Source organism: Etheostoma cragini, chromosome 19, assembly GCF_013103735.1.
Source record: "Etheostoma cragini isolate CJK2018 chromosome 19, CSU_Ecrag_1.0, whole genome shotgun sequence".
Lineage (NCBI taxonomy): Eukaryota > Metazoa > Chordata > Actinopteri > Perciformes > Percidae > Etheostoma > Etheostoma cragini.
The window spans coordinates 16,991,242-17,009,581 of record NC_048425.1 but is presented as its reverse complement, the minus strand read 5'-3'; the positions used below and the strand labels follow the sequence as shown (position 1 = coordinate 17,009,581).

The following is an 18,340-nucleotide window of genomic DNA, read 5'->3' as shown; positions in this document are numbered from 1 at the left end:
AGCGCTGCAGAGTAGGCCTCTGGCTAGTCCACACAGCATTCCGGGATGGGAGAAAAAGACGTGCTCTGGTACATTGACATTTATTTCAAAATGATGTGGAAACAACAGACCATGTATTTTCTCCTGTAAGGTATTACAGGTGTTTTGGGCTTGGCATCTACAAATGGATAAAACAAAATATCTACCAAAATATCTATAACTTAACATAAAGTCTTTAAAGTTGGTAAATGAAGAAAAAGCACAAACATTATATGAAATTCTAAAACACTTTACTAATGTATCTGAAATTGAACTGCACATCCCCTTGTATTTTAAATTACTTTAATTTATTTTATTTTTATTCTTTCCATTGATCTAATTCTTTTCAGAAATTGTTCTTATATACTCTTATGTATTGTAAGAATATTAATGTTGGTTGATTGATGAATTTCAGTTTTTCTTTTGTACTTTTCCCTAGAGTCACAATCAATCAATCAAATCAATCAAAACCAATCACAATCATCTTGGGCAGTGCTAAGAGGTACGGTGCCTCGGAAGGAACTTTTTTTGGTGGAATATTTGCACGCTTGATTGTTGGTTTCCCCATGTTGCAATGCCAGATAGCGGTGGCCGTAGCTCAGGGAGTTGGGTTAGGAACCGGAGGGTCGCTGGTGCAAGTTCCTGTACGGACTAAAGTATGGTGGTGGACTGGTAGCTGGAGAGGGGCCAGTTCACCTTCTGGGCACTGCCAAGGTTGCTCTTGAGCAAGGCACTGAACCCCCAACTGCTTGGGGTGCCTTTCCATGTGCCACTCTGACATCTCTCCATTGGTACATGTATAGGTACTGAGCATTTGTGTATAATTCAGGCCTGCGTGTAATACCAACAGAGTGTAAATTGTAATTTCCCTTTGTTGGACTAATAAAGTAAACATTATTATTATTATTATTATTATCTCCACAGCCTGCGGAGCAATCCTACTACTGTAGTTTACAACCTTTATCCACTGCCTTAAGATAATCATTTCAATCGTCAAATCAGTACTTAGTTTAGGCGTTACATTTACCTATTTAGTTCTACAATAAATTCATTCCTTTTAGCTACCTGTTTAAACCATTGAAATAAAATGGTTTCAACTTTTCTAATTTGTTTCTCAAACAACATGTAGTGTTCAGGTGTTACAGCTGATTAATCAAATCATACTTTCAAGTTTTCAAATTTGTTGAGCTTCTTTATAATCTTTCCGACTGTTTGGAATCACTGAGATGGAGTGTATAAAAATATTGGGCAGTGGTGATCGCTGCCTTAGTAAAGTAGTCCTGACCCTGGTCGGTTTCATTTGTGAGATTTGGCTTCTGGTCGTACATGGTGGGTTGGAACAATTATATTAATTCCTGCTAAATGTAATGTGCTGTAGTGCAACTAATGATGCAATTATATTTTCACAGATACCAAAATGTGGTAAAAGAATATCTCAACCCGCATAATTGTTTTGGCCAACTGTAATTTGCCAATAAACTATGTATTATTCGTTCTCTGCACACACCACAGGCAATGGCTTTGACCTGATGAATCTGGCTTTTTTCGGGCTGATTATTATGATCGCATCTTAAAAATCTTAATTGAAGTTCATTCGTTTATTGAGTTGTCTCCAGCTTCTTCCTCCATCTGCCACAACTGAAGACCATCTCAGCTTGCCGGCACTTCAGATCTTCCAGCTGTTCCTCCAGCTGGTCAGAAACATCCACCGTATCCTCAAAGTCCTGCAGCAGGACACTGTTCCCCAGAAGTCCACGTTGCTCCTTGAGCCTCATGTTGTCTCTCTGCAGGCCGTTGCGTACCTGCCTAGTCCTGGTAAGGAGGTCTCTCTGCCTGGCCACCGTGGTCTCCATCATGGCCAGCTGCTCTCTCTTGGCTTGGACCTCCATCTGGCTCCAGAACAGCTTCTCCTTGATATTTGACATGAGCTTACAGAGCAGAAGAAAACACAATAATGAGTCAGTTACGTATCAGAAATCAGAAATAATTTGATCCCCAAAGGAAAAATTCTGTTTTGCAGTTCCACAAACTGTATAAATATCAAGTAGATATATAAATAAAGAAATATAAGGAGTGTTTACATAGTTAAAGGAATGTTGTAATGGTGAACAGTAATAACAACAATATTATTACGGGAATAGCGCTGGGTATCTTTCAAACATTTGATACCAACATTGGTACCAATACCGGGACTTTGATGCTGGTTCCTAAATGATATTTACTTGAATTATTTTTCAATTCCAATTTTATAAAACAAAAAGAAATTCTAACATTATGGCACAAATCGTTTTATTTATTTTTCAGCTCCTTCTAAGTGACCCATCTCTGTATAACAAAGCTTTTCCTGCATGTCTCTACGACTTGTAACATTAGACAGCAAATAACCAGCGTTATTAGATCTTGGTAGCAGCATGCTGCATGCTAATTGGCTTAAAGTTGATGAGTCTAATCCTTAGGTACTGAAAATGGGTACGAATTGATATGAATGGTAACAATATCAATACTCAATACTTAGGATGCTATTTGGTCTGTGCCTAAAAAGTATTGAATTTAGTAAACAGCTCTATACGGAAATCATATTTGTGAAGCAACTACAACAAATAACTTTGACCCAATCTGTACCTGTGGATTCTTCAACCTACCTCCAAGCCGCTGCTGATCTTTTTCTGCATCTTTAAAGATTCCTCCTTTTGCTTTTTGGTGTGCTTCTTCAGCTCCAGCCTCTCAGCCTGCAGCTGCACAAACTGGACATGTAACGGGTCCCTGGCACGTTCTTCCCCTTCACGGAGCTCTGCCTCCAGCCGGTGAATCTTGATCCTCAGCTTGATGTGCTTACGGCGTAGCATGATCAGCTCTTGCTGCAAGAGCTTCTCCTTTACCAAGGTTGCCTCAACTTTGGCCTGAGAAGCTTGTTTACCCAGTCGCCGGCTTAGTACTGTCACAGCTACGTCCTGCTTCAGTGCCAGCAACTCTCGCCATTCATTTTCCACCTGAGGACAAAGATGAGACCCACTAATAAGTACACCATAACACACAATTAATGCTTATTATGTATGTGTTTTATGTGTGTGTATGTATTGTCCTCTTTAAATAGGGTAAAGAGATCCATACAGGTACATACACACACATACCTGGACTCACTTAAATACCTGGACACTTGAACACTTGACTTGACTGATAATTTATGGTAAATATTTTTCTAGCTGAAAACTGCTGCTGGAAATTTGCCCCCGGTGCTGCGCATCGGAGTGTGAATGTGTGTGAATGTTTATCTGATGAGCAGGTGGCACCTTGTACGGCAGCCCCGGCCACAGTGTATGAATGTGTGTGAATGGTGAATGTTTCCTGTAGATGTAAAAGCGCTTTGAGCAGTTGTTAAGACTGGAAAAGCGCTATATAAATACAGCACATTTACATTTACAAGATATTTAATGTTCAAACTTTAGTGTTTTTTGCAAAAAGTTACTCATTTTGAATTTGATGCCTGCAACATAGACCAAAAAACTGGGACAAGGGCATGTTTACCACTGTTACAGCACCTTTTCTTTTAACAACACTTAATAAGTGTTTGGGCACAGATGACACTAACTGTTGAATCTTTGTAGGTGGAATACTTTCCTATTCTTACATGATGTACGAATTCAGTTGCGCTTCATAATGCGCCATACGTTTTCAGTGGGATGCAGGTCTGGACTGCAGGCAGGCCAGTCTAGTACCTAAACTCTTTTACCATGAAGCTACACTATTGTAACACGTGCAGAATGTGGCCTGGCATTATCTTGCTGAAATCAGCAGGGACGTCCCTGTAAAAGACGTTGCTTGGATGGCAGCATATGTTGCTCCAAAACCTGTGTGTTCCTTCCAGCTTTAATGGTGCCTTCACAGATGTGCAAGTTACCGGTGCCATGGGCACTAACACCCCCCTATACCATATCAGAACCTGGCTTTTGACCTTTGCGCTGATAACAATCTGGATGGTCCTTTTCCTCTTTGGCCTAGAGGACATCACATCCATGATTTCCAAAAATAATTTGAAAAGTGGACTCGTCCGACCACAGCACATTCTTCCAGAGAAGAAGAAGAGAAGCTGCGTTTCTGGGTGTTGTTGATGTAGTATGGCTTTCACTTTGCGTGGTAGAGTTTTAACTTGCACTTGTACACGACCAGCAGATTTTCTAAATCTTTTGATGATATTATTGACTGTAGTTAACGAAATCCCTAAATTCTTTACAATTGTGCGTTGAGAGACGTTGTTCTTAAACTGTTTGACTATTTGCTCACGCAGTTGTTTACTAAGTGGTAAACCTCACCCCATCCTTGCCTGTGAACGACTGAGCCTTTTGGGGATGCTCCTTTTATATCCAATGAAGTGGCTCTTTTGCCAGTGCGTTAACCTCTTCACATTAGGAATGTTCCAAAGGTGTTTTTTGGAGCATTTTTCAACTTCCCCAGTCATTGGTTGCCCCAACCCTAGCTTTTTTGGAATGTGTTACAGGCATCAAATTCAAAATGAGTGACTATTTCCAAAAATAAAAACCAATAAAGTTTATTAGTTTGAACATTGAATATATTGTCTTTTTGTGTATTCATTGAATAAAGGGTTTAAAAGCATTCTGTTTTTTATTTATGTTTCCACACAACGTCCCAACTTCATTGGAATTTGGGTTTGTCTTTGTTTTTTGCGTTTTCTTTCTTATGCTGATTTTTATGCACCAAATACCAGGGGACATTCCTTTTATGTGAAAACCTATCTTTGTCCTCTGCACCTGTCTCACTAAAACTAACTAACTATTGTTTTGTGGGACAATGGCATCCATGAAAAGATAAACTTTTTCCCCTGTATGAATAGTGACTTTTTGAGTATAATTAGGGCCCGGGCGTCAAAAGCGGCGAAGGCCCTATTGAAACTGAAAGAATTAATATTATTCTTTTATCCGGCAAATTAACTGCACAGTGTGAGCATAGGCTAATACATAATCAAAACCTGCTATAGAAGTAGAATATAGTGTGAAATTGGGACTAATTTATTACTTTCAAAAGCATCATCTTAAAATAGTTCTTATAAAACTTAACCCTGATTATAATTCTCAGTTTTATATTAATCTGTCATTGTATTTGACATATTTTAACAAATCTTTTGTGCACTTTCCAACAATTTAAACTTTGAAGTCATCAAATTCTATGGACAAAGTTTTAGAAAGATGTAGAAAACATGCACAGGCCCCGACAATAAGACCAACCTTGTCCAGCCTGTCTTGGGACTTTAACCTCAACTCCTCTGCCTGCTGCTGAGCTGTCTCGGAATCCGCGGTGAGCTGCTGCTTCAGCTCAGTCAGGATGTTAATGTACTTCTCATACTCCTGCTCTGACACCGGGATCTCCCTGTCCAGCTGGGTGTCATCCCAGGCCTTCTTCTGAAAGAACTCTGACAGCTTCAACTGCAGCTGGCTGTGGTGTTGGCGGGTGTCATCTCTGTCCTCACGCTGCTCCTGCTTTGGCTGAATGTTTTCATAGTTGGTGTCTTCTTGGTCTTCAGGAGCACCAGCGGATTCCTCTTCTTCAGCCTTGTCTTTCCCATTTGTAGGACTTGTGTTCTTTCTCTCCGGGGTCTCAAGGTGCAAACTGGGAGATCTATTGCCATCATTGCTGTTAACTTCAACAACAACACTCTCCTCATTGGACGTTTGCTGTTCATTGACGTCATTTGTCTTCACATCCAAATCACTTGTGTTTCCTTCTGGCTCAGAGGTGGCTGCTTCTTCAACAGTGGTCTCTTCAGTGGGGTTCACACTTTCAGAGTTTTCTTTATCACGATCTGATGCAACCATTTCAGCTTGGACATCTTCCTTTTTATTTTCATGAATTGTCACAGCAGAACTGTCATCCTCATTGGTTGAATCTGCCTCTGACACCACATTAACATTCTTCACCTCGTTTTCTGCCTTTCCATCCATTTTCAATGGAAAAAGAACACCCCAAAATGTGTCTATAACTAAAGGGCTTGTTCCCTTCTGTAGTCTGAAACTGTTCGTTTTGTTTCGGTTGTCCTGGAAACTGTGATCGGGAGCCAATCAGAGGCGCCCTGACCTCTTCTTATTAATATTAACAAGCAGGATGTGGGAAGGTCGCGCCGCAAAGCTCGCAGTGCGCAGGCGCGCTGTTCTGCCTCCAACAACAAGAAGCAGGAGCCAGGCAACATGGCCGACCTGGGGAAGAAGTACTGCGTTTACTGCCTTGCAGACGTTACTAACCTGCGGCTCCGCTGCACAGACTGCCCCGATATCGAGCTGTGTCCGGAGTGCTTCTCGGCGGGCGCAGAAATCGGTAATCACCGGAGATGGCACGGCTACCAGCAGGTCGACGGCGGTCGGTTCACTCTCTGGGGTCCCGACGCAGAGGGAGGATGGACCAGCAGGGAAGAGCAGTCGCTACTCGATGCTATCGAGCAATATGGATTTGGAAACTGGGTACATCACTTTTTAAGTTACTTAACTTAATTTCCCTCTAGAATACAATACATGTACGCTCACAAAAGTTGGGTTTAAAGTTTCTTAGATAATGTTAAGAGTGAAAGTTGGCTGGTGCTAGCGACAATGTTGGGGTAACGTTACTGTTTATGATCATTTTGGCAATCCATTTGCTTTTCGTAGGCCTACTGTCGTAAACACTGGACGTTTAATTTGACATTAAAGGCACAACAAGGCTTTACTGTTATGTTACATTAAGGATAGGGGCTTACGAGTAGTTGGCTATTCCAAAATATGACTGCATAGTGACTACTTTTTCAGATAGTTATTGATACACGGGGAATGCGTTTGTTACAGAAGTCAAATTACACCAGAATACAACACAAACAATGTAACAAACGAAAAATCCTTAACTTTTAACTCAACTTCAACTTAAGTAATAATGCAAGTATATTACATGTTCGTAACCTGTTGCCCTAGTAGAGGGTAAGCCTACTTTTTCTACATCCCAGACCAAAATAAATTACTAATATTGAATTTATGATATAGGCTTCCATCACTTTCCTTAGCATTAGACTAAGCATTAGATTAAGCTAGTTTTACCACTGCATTCCACAATGCTCCGACTCTGTTTTAGGGAACATTAAAACAAAACAAAAAAAGTTTAAGGTTCTTAGTCTACACATTGCCGCTGTAGATAGGGAAATACTTTACTTCACTGGTGTGTAAGTTAACACAGAAGCCTTGAAAATGTTATGGAAATAAGTATATGGTAATAAGCAGGGGTGTTGGACTAGGGGGGAAAAGGGGACTCAGGGCCCTTGTGTGACGAGGGCCCAAAAAGATGCTAGAATGAATAGCTATGGATGCGGGGAGGGACCTATGAAATGCCGTTCTACAGGGCCCAGAATTTTGTGGTATGCTATACTGCAAATATCAAAGATAAACTAACAACAGCACATATCTTGCTAAAGAGTCACACACATATGCCAAATACCAGAAGTAATAACAATAAAACCCATGAGATTAAGTAAAAGCATACCTCAAAGTGTCAGAGGTTTACAATTCAAGAGAAGAAAAGCCCCAGTGGAATTTTTTTATTGTACACTTTATCTTCCATATAGATTGAATTGTATGCGTACACGTTAACCAATTTCCCATTTTTGCGTGTTTAGAAGACTTACAGTTGACTGACTCTCTAGTTTACATTCATTTATTGGAATTAATTAGCGATGTGCTGATTGTGTAATTCTTCCTCGATACCAATCTTAAATATAGAAACTGTCTGAAGTGATTTCAACATTTATGATTCAACAAATCCATCAGTGCACATTTACCTCAGCGTCCCCACCACCACCACGACCTGTAGTAGGCCGGGATGTCCAATTCCAGCAATACACTACTAAAATGTTCATCTGTTTTGCAGCTGCCCCTCTCTCTGCGGAGGCGGGCACGAGTAGTCAAAAACTGCAGTAAAAAAAAATTGTAGTTTGAATATGTAAATGTGCTGTATTTATATAGCGCTTTTCTAGTCTTAACGACTACTCAAAGCGCTTTTACATCATACAGGAAACATTCACCATTCACACACATTCATACACTGTGGCCGGGCTGCCATATAAGGTGCCACCTGCTCATCAGATACACACTCACACACATTCACACTCCGAGCGGGGGCAACTTGGGGTTCAGTGTCTTGCCCAAGGACACTTCGACTTGGGACTGCAGGGTTGACAAAGCTGGTTGACTATGTGTATCAACTTAATACTGTCTCTATCTTACCTATTGTTGGTATTAAACTACATAGTTCTTTACTAAAAACTTACTTTGACATTTTCAAGAATTTATCGAACCTTACAATAAAATTATTCCCTGAGCCCAGGGTTAAAAACATGAAGGTAAAGTCCTATAATTTGCAACAATAATAAAGACAAAAAAGCAGAAATACATTACATATGAGGAGATGGCACTCAATAAATGACGTAAATATTATGAAACATATTGTCAATTTTCTCTTGATCGTCTAAATGATGATTCTTTTTTAGCAGTACTGTGGTTAGTAGTTGAATATGCATACCTTTTTGTAATTCGCCCACTCTGCTCTTCAGTAACAACTTCCTGTTTGTGGTGTCTTTCAGGAGGACATGGCTGCTCACGTTGGAGCATCCCGAACGCCTCAGGAAGTCATGGAGCACTACGTCACCATGTACATCCACGGAAACCTGGGCAAGGCCTGCATCCCTGACAACATTCCCAACCGGGTGACAGACCACACCTGCCCAAGCGGGGGGCCCCTGTCGCCGAGCCTCACCACCCCGCTGCCTCCGCTGGACATCAGCCTGGCTGAGCAGCAGCAGCTGGGCTACATGCCCCTACGGGACGATTACGAGATTGAATATGACCAGGATGCAGAGAAGCTCATCAGCGGGCTGTCTGTGAACTACGACGACGAGGATGTAGAAATTGAAATGAAACGTGCCCACGTGGACATGTATGTTCGTAAGCTCAGAGAACGCCAGCGACGTAAGAACATTGCCCGAGACTACAACCTGGTGCCTGCATTCCTGGGCCGAGACAAGAAAGACAAGGAGAAAGAAAAACCAGGAGCACTGGGAGTTGTGGGTGGAGCAGCAGCTGGCGGTGGCACTGTTGGATCAGGCTCTACGACAACAGCAGGATCAGGTCCTGTTCCCAGTACGCCCAAAAGAAAGATCACCAAGGAAGAGAAGGAGCAGCGGGTCAGACTGCGGGGGCTCTGCCAGTTCATGGCCACACGGGAGTTTGAAGACTTCTTTGAGAACATGCAGAAAGAGCGCGTGCTCAGGGCCAAGGTGCGCGAGCTGCAGCGCTACCGCCGCAACGGCATCGCACGCCTGGAGGAGACGGCTGAATATGAAGCGTCGCGCCACAAACGGGAGAAACGCAAGGAGAACAAAAGCGTGGTCACCTCCAAACGGGGCAGTGGAGGAGGGGGCGGGCTTGGCTCAGGGATGGGACTCGGGGTTGGAGCTGGAGGGGGAGGAGGCATTGCTGGAGGACTGGGGGTTGGAGGTGGGATCAAAGAAGAGGGAAAAGATGGTGAGTTTGCCGCCATCGAGAATCTAACGGGCTTTGAGTTGCTTTCGGACAGGGAGAAGGTGCTGTGTAACTCTCTGAATCTCAGCCCAGCACGCTACCTGACTGTCAAAACCATCATCATCAAAGATCACCTGCAGAAGAGGCAAGGCATCCCGGCCAAGAGCCGGCTGCCCAGCTACCTAGACAAGGTCCTCAAGAAGCGCATTCTCACCTTCCTCACGGAAAGTGGCTGGATATCCCGAGACGCTTCTTAGCGATCCATCTTGGGTCAGGAAGTAAGGAGTGATGATTGCTGATAGCAAATTTGCTATAAGCTCTGTAGGCAGGACAAAACTACTGGCTTTTTTTATTTTTTTCAAAAGTGATCTTGTGAATATGTACATTGCAAAGAAAGAGGATGCCCCACTGGAAAAAAGTATATTTTCATATCAGGGCTAGAAGCAAAAAATAAATTAAAATAGCCTTTATTTTTACATTTGGAAACAGACAGGGCTGAAAAACAACTCAGTGGTCTCAAAATACTTTTGTCCATATTGTTACTGCATAAATGAGAACTACAATGCTAACAAGTTATACATAGTGGCAGAGATATTTTATTGTTATTGCATCAGCTGCATTAAACACTGACTGGGCAGAAGCCAATAATGCTGAAAGGAAGGGGAAATAAGATCATAACATTTCCTGGAAACATGACATTTCCTGGACTGTTTAAGAGTAGTAATTGTTAAGACAAATGTTTGACAGCATGGCACCAATGGGTGACAGAAATGGTCACTGTCTTTGTTAACTGTTTCACCAGTTAAAGCTGGACTTTATAGAAAGAGCTAGCTGAATTTTCTAACATTTTGAAGGCCTTAATTCCTAGAATTTGACATGCGTCTTCAGTAAACTCTCAATTTTTGGACTAATTTTTTTTCTTCTTATTGCCTACAAGAGAAGGAAAACAAAAAGCAGCAGAGTCCAACCATCATCTTGCTTTTCTTGCCACTGCCTGAAGGCAATTTGTATCAGGGTCAACACAGGTTGTTATACCGATTTATCTGCTGATGTTAGCTTATCACTGCTATATCAGTATTGGCACATATGTCTGCCAATAAGCAACAAGAAATATAAGTAAAGAAATGCCAAAGAATATAAAATATATCATTTAGAGACAGTGTTGTCATTACACACTCTGTCCACCAGAGAGTGCTGCTGGCAAGTTAGTATTTCAGTTGTAAAACGTCCGACGCAGGACATTTCCAGGTTACAATTCGTTAATAACCAAATTTAAAGGAGTCAAATCATAAATACTCATTTATGTTTATGGTGTAAAAAAAGAATATCTGCAGATGTATTATATTTAAAGCCCCTGAAAATGTTGCTTCAAATCTCACTTATGTTTTCTAACATTAAATATTCCTGCTAAATAAGCAACAATCCAGGTTAAACGACATCTTTAGCTATTACTTATTTTGTTATTTTAACACTTAGACAACCCAGCTAATCTGCTTCATCAGGACTGTTGGTTGATTTAATCAGATTTGTTCAACAGCTACCAGTAACAACCCACCTTCATGATTAGATTGAAGTATTGTTAAATCCTGATTGGTGCTAAAAGGTATGTGACATAATTCTGAATGAGCCCTGCCCAATTTCAACCAGGCAGACATGTGACATTACCAAAACTGTTTCAATCTTCTTAGAAAATAGTGAGTTAATGTAGCTGTTACTCATCAAAGTTGACTGAGAAAAGAACTTTTCATGGCGTTTGAATATTTCTAGGTTTAAAAAATCCTTTATTGGCCGGGCTCTTGTTAGTATTTTAATCCCGTTTTTGTTTGTCACCTTAAATTAGTATGGAGGAGGAACTCTGGCCCCAAAACAAGATATGCTACTCTTACAAAATAGGGTTAGTAAACAGAAGAAAGATCTCTTTTTATTTTATTTATTCAGTCTCTCTTTCAAACACAGTGCAGACTAATTTAAACGATGTCCGAGCGCTGCTTGCACAGACAGACAGAATTTGTGGCTGAGATGATGCACGTCAGAGCATTTTGTAGGAAAAGGGGGCGAAAATAGGCCCAGGTGTCATGCTTCCAGCACTGCTGATCGGAGCTGGAGCCGATAATTACCCACAATTTTTCCCGGGAGTGAATGCCGATTGTAACCTTTCCCACTGAAGACAAAGGCTTGTGAGCTTTTTGCCCAATGAGAACAGGGCACATGTGTTGAAGGCAGAACCGTGACAGCAGCATTGGGGGCTCATTCTCGTCTTCTTGCTTTTTCTGGAAGCCGGGCTATATGGTGTTGATGCCACTATTTAAATGTAAATTAAGTTATTAAACCGGCTGTTGTTTCACGTCGGCAGCTCTGAAATCACAGAGAAGAAAGGCATTTGAATGTGTCTTACCTAAGATAAAATATATGCTAGATTCAGATCTTTTTCCTTTTCACGGCAACGGTAACTGTTGGAAAATTGGCTTTTTGGGGGGTAAAAACAAGCCACGAGTAGCATTTGATCTGTAGCGGTAGGTAGTCATTTCCCTAAAACTACTTTTGATGACCAAGTTTTTTGTGTTCTCCAAAAAAAGGAGTGGCCTCCCCTTCATTGTATAACTTGAGTTTCTTTAACTGTGGAGAATGACAACGTTCTGGGAAGTCATCAGGCGTGGTCATATCCCATCAATGTGGTGCTCCAAACCATGTACCAATCTAGTCATACACTACAATTTTATTTAAAGTATAACTTTTGTCAAATGTTCCTTATTATCAACAAATCCTATGAAAAGACCAAAACCATCAATGAATTGATTCTACCATCTAACTATCTAATATTGTGTGAATTCAAAGCATACTATATCCTTTGCGTTCCATGGTCAGTTAAAACACATCAATAAGTCACACAGTTGCACTGGGGGATAGAGCTGTCAAAACGGACCAATAATATTATAAATAAATATTTGAGTGTTCCTTCTAAAAACACACACATATGTTCGCATACATTTAAATATCTACCGTATTTGTGCACATTTCCATTCGAAGAAAAAGCAATTCTACTTGAATAGGTGGGTTTATTTTTTTAGAATATTTTTGGGGATTTTACGCCTTTAATTTTTCAGTTAGTTGAGAAAGGGGGAAGACATGCAGGAAATTATCACAGGTTGGATTCAAACCCTGGACCTCTGCGTCAAGGCATAAACCTTTCTGTCAATGTGCGCCTGCTCTACTACTGAAGCCACACTGATTAGGTGTATTCATTTTAAAAGATCTACATACATACACACAGACCTCTTTCCCTCTTGGGAGCGTGCAGGAGGCAGGACACAACGCCGACTCTCATTTGTAATTTGGCTATTAACAACCAAGTCTCATAAAATTCCTTAAAACTGTCCGACGACTTTGGCGTCCGTCCTTACCAACAGAAGTTCCCAGATCTTCTCTTCTCTTGAGTTAGACATTTTCGTTGGCGTCTTTGCAGCGCAACGTTTAGGGAACAGCGGCTCAGGCCCATGCCAAAAGGACAGACGGCCGCTGCTTTTTCCCACATTCAAACGTAAATTTTCATATTCAAATGTCTTAGTATTTATTTTTTTAAACAATATGTAGTCCCTAACAAATGCATGATTTCCTCCTGTTTGAGTAACATTTCTTAAAACCAACAGTAAGCAGCTGTTTAGGGGAGGTTAACGACATCTTGCGTAGGGCCCAATGGGCAGCTGGACGTTGGGAAGTATTAAGAATTTGTTGTTTTAATCTGTCTCTGGGCATAAGTGGTACATGACTTGGAGAACCGCTGACCTAAAGTACCTGTGTGTGGAAAACATTTATCTTTCCAGCATTAATAGTGGGTCACATCCAGTACATAGACTTGTTTTTTAGGCCATTGCAGTTGCATAGCTAACCATAGAGTAATCCTTACATGACATGTTCTAATGGAATTTGAGGTAGTAGTCAACTGTAGTGGGTTTATTGAAGAGGCCGATTGAGCATCAGGCCTGGCATTGTATGTTGAAGCTGAGGAGTAGGTATGAGAATCATAATGGTATCGGTATAACAGGGGTCAGGTCAGCTTAAAAGGCCAAAATGCTATCTGATCCAGAATGTTCTTATAAATCAAACAGCGATCATGTAGAATGATGGTTCTCCTTTATTTGAATGTCAGCTTATGTTTGTTCTTTTAGATAACCTGTAGACTATGTTTTTTTGTTTGCTTTTTATGGACTGCTTTTCAGATTTTGACAGTGGTGTCGTTCTGCGTGTGCAACCAAATGTTCCACATCGTTCCACAATGGTGTGTTTTGCTGTAAATGTTTCAAAGGAAAAAACGGCAATTTGATATATTTTTTTCTCAGTGGGGGGAGATTTGTACGGGGAGGGGGTTTGCATACTTTGTCACTAACTGTAGATAACTTTGTAAGATAAATTGGAAAAAGAAACTATAATTACTGACCTGTAAAATGTACAGTTATTTTGTCTCATGGAAATGTTTATAGCTTTTGTAATAAAACAAAAAGATTTTGGATTTCAAAGAAGCATTTTTGATGGCATGCTGTTGTGCCGTCTTCAATCTTGTTACCGGTGTTATACCGTTGAGCTGTTTTGATGTCCCGTTATTTTGTTATTACACATGACAAGGTGTCTGGAGATGTATTAAAAGGGCAAAAACATAATTTTAAATAGTCCTGTTTCCTTTTCAATAATATACAGTGTGAATGACCCTGAAAAGATTGTTGGCCAGAGTGACAGAGGAGGACTGGTTAATCAAGCTGATTAACCAATACCAGCATGTTAAAGCTCTCACATTATTCTCATTTTCTGGTTCATAATTGTATTTTGAGGTTGCACCAGAATAGGTTTACATGGTTTCATTTTCAAATAAAACCATATTTTGCTGTTCAGGACAAAAAAAGGACAAACTTTTTTCCAAGTTTTATGCGTGTGGAAGCACCAGAGACACAAAATAACACCTAAACTCCCAGGATTTTTCTTTTTTCTTCTCATAATAACGCCACTTTAAGGCTGTTACATTGGCCACATCGATTTCCAAAAATCTAATCTAACTTTAGTAGAAGTGGTTTTATGGTGGCCCTGAAGTGCAAAACACAAAGAGAAAACACAGCAGCAAAAGAGTAAACGGCATTTGGACACCATAGAAATAAAATAAGAGTAGAATGTATATGGAACTGTTTGCCATGAACATTTGACAAGTTCAATAAAATGGTGATAACACGTCAGTATTTCCGTAGAGTGTGTTAGACTCACTAGTTTTACAATTTATTAAATTGAAATTGATGACTTACCAAAGCAATTGGCTGAGCACTGTGGCTCAGTGGTAGAGCGGTTGCCTGCCAATTGGAGGCAACCCCCGCCCCTGCAGTCACTGTCGAAGTGTCCTTGGGCAAGACACTGAACCCCGAGTTGCCCCCGGTGCTGCGCATCGGAGTGTGAATGTGTGTGAATGTTTATCTGATGAGCAGGTGGCACCTTGTACGGTAGCCCCAGCCACAGTGTATGAATGTGTGTGAATGGTGAATGTTTTAAGACTGGAAAAGCGCTATATAAATACAGCACATTTAAATTTACATTTAAATCCAGCAATTCCTCTTGCAGTACGGCAGCGGACATGGTATACATAAGACGCCTCTCCATGGTTGGTTCTACTCTACTGCTTATTTGTCCGAAAACCTCACCTTGGTGGGGGGAAAAAAATCGGTTTGTATGTAAGTTTATGGGATGGTGGAAGTTAGCCTCCTGCTACAATAGTCAATTATTTGCCATGACAGGAGTACACATTAAAATGATGCCACTCTAAGCATCGTGCTACGTTGATTTGAATGAGAATGTCCATTCTATTTTCACGGGTGAGACTCAAACCGGATTATGTAGGTACATATTGTATACTTTCTGGCAGTCTGCTAGTAACTGAAGTACTTCTTTGGGTTTCCAGCAGATTGGATGTCTTGGAAGATTCAGTCTTTACAGCAGTGGTCCGGGTCGGACCTGCCTACCTGTCATTCTCCCCCTCTCCTGTCCCATATAGGCCAAATCAATATCTTTCAAAAACAAAATGCTTGCCGATAGAGCTTTTTGTACTGTGAACGAGTAGATCAACAACGTTGCAGCCCACAGAGTTCCATGTATTATGAAGGCGTTTAGATTTGACTGATGTATGACTCAGAGAAGCAGTAGCTTAAGTATCCTAATCAGATCCATGAGTTGTGCCAAGTTCACTGCAGCTACAGTTGACCGTGTTGGTGAGAGAGCCAGAAAACCCGCATGCCCGGCCCTGTTCATATCACACAGTATCTTTACCTAATCTCTCCCTTCTAGTCTGAAAGACCTTGAAAAAACACCTTGTTTCTCTCACTATGACTAGAGTCACTACTTGTTCCGAAGCTAATCGCCATCACTCTCTCTACCACAATCCCTACCCTGCTATACTCAGAGATCGACGCACACACAAGTATAAACTTCAAGCTACATGCGTGGACCCTCCGCAAAACCATAAATCACGTTTAAGAGAAAAGGTTTGGTTTTATCTTAAGACGTGTGAAAGAAAAACAAACCATGACACTTTAACCAGTTTAATCTGATGACACATAATGATGCTATTGGATAATTGTGACATTACCGTCAGGCACCGTTGAGCCAAATTGAGGCGTGAGAACCTTAGAATAACTGACGCCGTCTTACCAGAGCTTGATCACATCCAAATTAACAAAATGTTTTTACTCAGAAGTAACTCAGTACAAAGTAACATCGTAATCTTTCTTTAACTCCTCAAGTACGGTTCCTTGCTACAGTCACAAAATGAATATACAACTCAAACAGGAAAAGAGTCAAGTTCATTATTAGGGCTTTAGCAAAAGTCCGGAATGATACTAGCAGTTCAGAATCAGCTTTACTCAATATGGGGATGAATTTTAAATCATAGGCCACACAAAACAGAGGGGTTTATGGTCATCAACTTTTTTTTGAAAAATCATACTTGTCTTTTTCCTTAAGATTCATAGTTGTTTACAATCTCTGACAATAACTGACTCTGAAATGACTGATGACACTGAAACTCTATTGTAAGGACTGTTCTGTGCTAGACAAAGTATGTGTGTAAAGAGTGTTTTTTGCCCCAAACATCTCCTTCCAGGCAGCGCAGCAATGGTTATGTTTAGGGTAAGCTGCGTGGAAGGGGACGGCAAAAAACACCATCGAGCATGTACAGGTGCCTGTTAAAAACTTGTGGATGCTGTCCGGATATAAAGTTCAGTTCAGGTGGTTCTCGTTTCTTTGAGCCTGGACCAGTGTGCTGTACCTGAGCTCATCCATCACTCAGGCAACAAAGCTAATCCCACTTTATCACAGTTACATCATCACTTCTAGGAGGCTTTAACCACGCCCACCAATGCTGGCCTGAGGGTTCGACCGTGAAGCTTGTAGCCCACTTTGGTTACTACGGCAACAGTGCCAGGCTCCTTGCCCTCCATGGGGGCGTGGAAAAGGGCCTCATGCTCGTAGGGGTCAAACTTCTGCCCGTCGGGGTTGAGCTTGACCAGGCCATGCTTGGTGAAGACCTTCTGGATCTGGACCTCGGTCATCACCAGGCCGTCATACAGGTTCTTCAGGTGAGGGTTCTGGCTCGTCACCTCCTCCTTGGGCACGCTCTCTGTGGCCTTCTCTAAGATGTCGGCCACTTCAAGCAGGTCCTTACAGAAGCCCTGGATCCCTGGGGATGGAAGCATGCTTTAAATCTCTGACTTTGTATCATAATTATTATGCTATCTATCTATCTATCTATCTATCTATCTATCTAGTACAGGCCAAAGGTTTGGACACACCTTTTCAATCAATGCGCTTCCTTTATTTTCATGACTATTTACATTGTAGCTTATCACTTGAGGAATCAAAACTATGAATGAACACATGTGGAATTATGTACTTAACAAAAACAGGGTGGCTACAGGTATTAACAAGTCAAATTTAAGACTTTTTAAGACTTTTTAATACCAATTCTAAATGAAATTTAAGACCAAACTTACGATGGAAATACAAAGTGGAAATATACAGTAATCTTTCCAAGTAAACACAAAATTAACAGTATGGTAAAATGCCAATAATCGGTTGAGTTTAAGAACATTGACTTAATGTGTGTAATGTGAAAGAATAACACAAAAATGTAATTGCTGTCCTAAATTATATTATTACAATATTTTCAGAACATTTGGGTCCCTTGAACAAATGGTTATAACATCAAGTGAAATAACCTCAAGTGAATATTAAATAATAAAAAACACTGTTCCTTTTGAACAAAAAAAATAATTAAATGCCAATTCCAGCTGCTTTTAAAATGCAAAGACTCTTATACAATTTGTGTGCCCAACAGACACAGAGAGAGAGAGAGACTCAGATGGATGGGTTGCCGTTTGTGGAGGACTCATCATGGAGAGAGAGTAGACAGCAGTGTGTATGACTGTTTTGCGGTGTGTGTGTGTGTGTGTGTGTGTTTTCAGGTGTCCATGTGACCAATTTTTGTTCAAGTTCTGATGTCTACTCCTGAGCTTTTGTGAATATACTTGTAAAACAATTCATATTCTATAATAAACAAAACAGTGACTTGGCACTAGAGAAAGCCTTCCCAAAAGAGTGTCCTTACCAATTTATAACAATACACGCACAAGCAAATCCAGTTGTTTGCTTTTGGTTTTCTGGTTCAGTGTCTCGTGGAACATAATTACAAACGCACCGCATTTTTGGACTTCTGTGATGAGCTATTTTTTGATATATGGCGCCAATCCAAATTT

At 40.9% G+C, this 18,340-nt stretch overlaps 3 protein-coding genes and 1 long non-coding RNA gene across 4 annotated transcripts in view; 2 read left to right on the top strand and 2 right to left on the bottom strand.

The window, feature by feature from the left end:
- Positions 1 to 1,206: 1,206 nt before the first annotated feature.
- On the bottom strand, positions 1,207 to 6,137 carry ccdc96 (coiled-coil domain containing 96). The gene is made up of 3 exons (XM_034901310.1): positions 5,259 to 6,137; positions 2,661 to 3,008; positions 1,207 to 1,946 (listed from the first exon to the last, which is right to left on the bottom strand). Exons 1-3 carry the CDS (start codon positions 5,970 to 5,972, stop codon positions 1,617 to 1,619), a joined length of 1,392 nt encoding a protein of 463 aa, XP_034757201.1. The 5' UTR covers positions 5,973 to 6,137; the 3' UTR covers positions 1,207 to 1,616.
- tada2b (transcriptional adaptor 2B) lies at positions 6,136 to 11,411 on the top strand. The gene is made up of 2 exons (XM_034901309.1): positions 6,136 to 6,485; positions 8,624 to 11,411. The coding sequence occupies exons 1-2, from the start codon at positions 6,216 to 6,218 to the stop codon at positions 9,815 to 9,817; spliced, it is 1,464 nt and encodes a 487-aa protein (XP_034757200.1). The 5' UTR covers positions 6,136 to 6,215; the 3' UTR covers positions 9,818 to 11,411.
- Positions 11,412 to 11,442: 31 nt separating this feature from the next.
- Positions 11,443 to 18,340, top strand: part of LOC117962185 — a 16,961-nt gene continuing 10,063 nt past the window's right edge. The window contains exon 1 of the long non-coding RNA XR_004660591.1: positions 11,443 to 12,166. This is a non-coding gene — a long non-coding RNA (uncharacterized LOC117962185). The remainder of the gene's footprint in view (positions 12,167 to 18,340) is intronic.
- The window catches only part of grpel1 (GrpE-like 1, mitochondrial), an 8,764-nt gene continuing 6,542 nt past the window's right edge, over positions 16,119 to 18,340 (bottom strand). The window contains exon 4 of the mRNA XM_034901312.1: positions 16,119 to 17,265. Coding sequence (XP_034757203.1) covers positions 16,919 to 17,265 — 347 coding nt within the window. The 3' untranslated portion in view covers positions 16,119 to 16,918. The remainder of the gene's footprint in view (positions 17,266 to 18,340) is intronic.

What these genes read in the sequence shown, in the direction of transcription:
- ccdc96 (XM_034901310.1), bottom strand. Translation starts at nt 5,972, where the DNA reads ATGGATGGAAAGGCAGAAAACGAGGTGAAGAATGTTAATGTGGTGTCA. An exon ending in CCCAAGACAGGCTGGACAAG is followed by an intron (nt 3,009 to 5,258) that starts GTTGGTCTTATT and finishes CTTTGTCCTCAG; the next exon opens with GTGGAAAATGAATGGCGAGA. An exon ending in AGATCAGCAGCGGCTTGGAG is followed by an intron (nt 1,947 to 2,660) that starts GTAGGTTGAAGA and finishes CTGCTCTGTAAG; the next exon opens with CTCATGTCAAATATCAAGGA.
- tada2b (XM_034901309.1), top strand. Translation starts at nt 6,216, where the DNA reads ATGGCCGACCTGGGGAAGAAGTACTGCGTTTACTGCCTTGCAGACGTT. An exon ending in AATATGGATTTGGAAACTGG is followed by an intron (nt 6,486 to 8,623) that starts GTACATCACTTT and finishes GGTGTCTTTCAG; the next exon opens with GAGGACATGGCTGCTCACGT.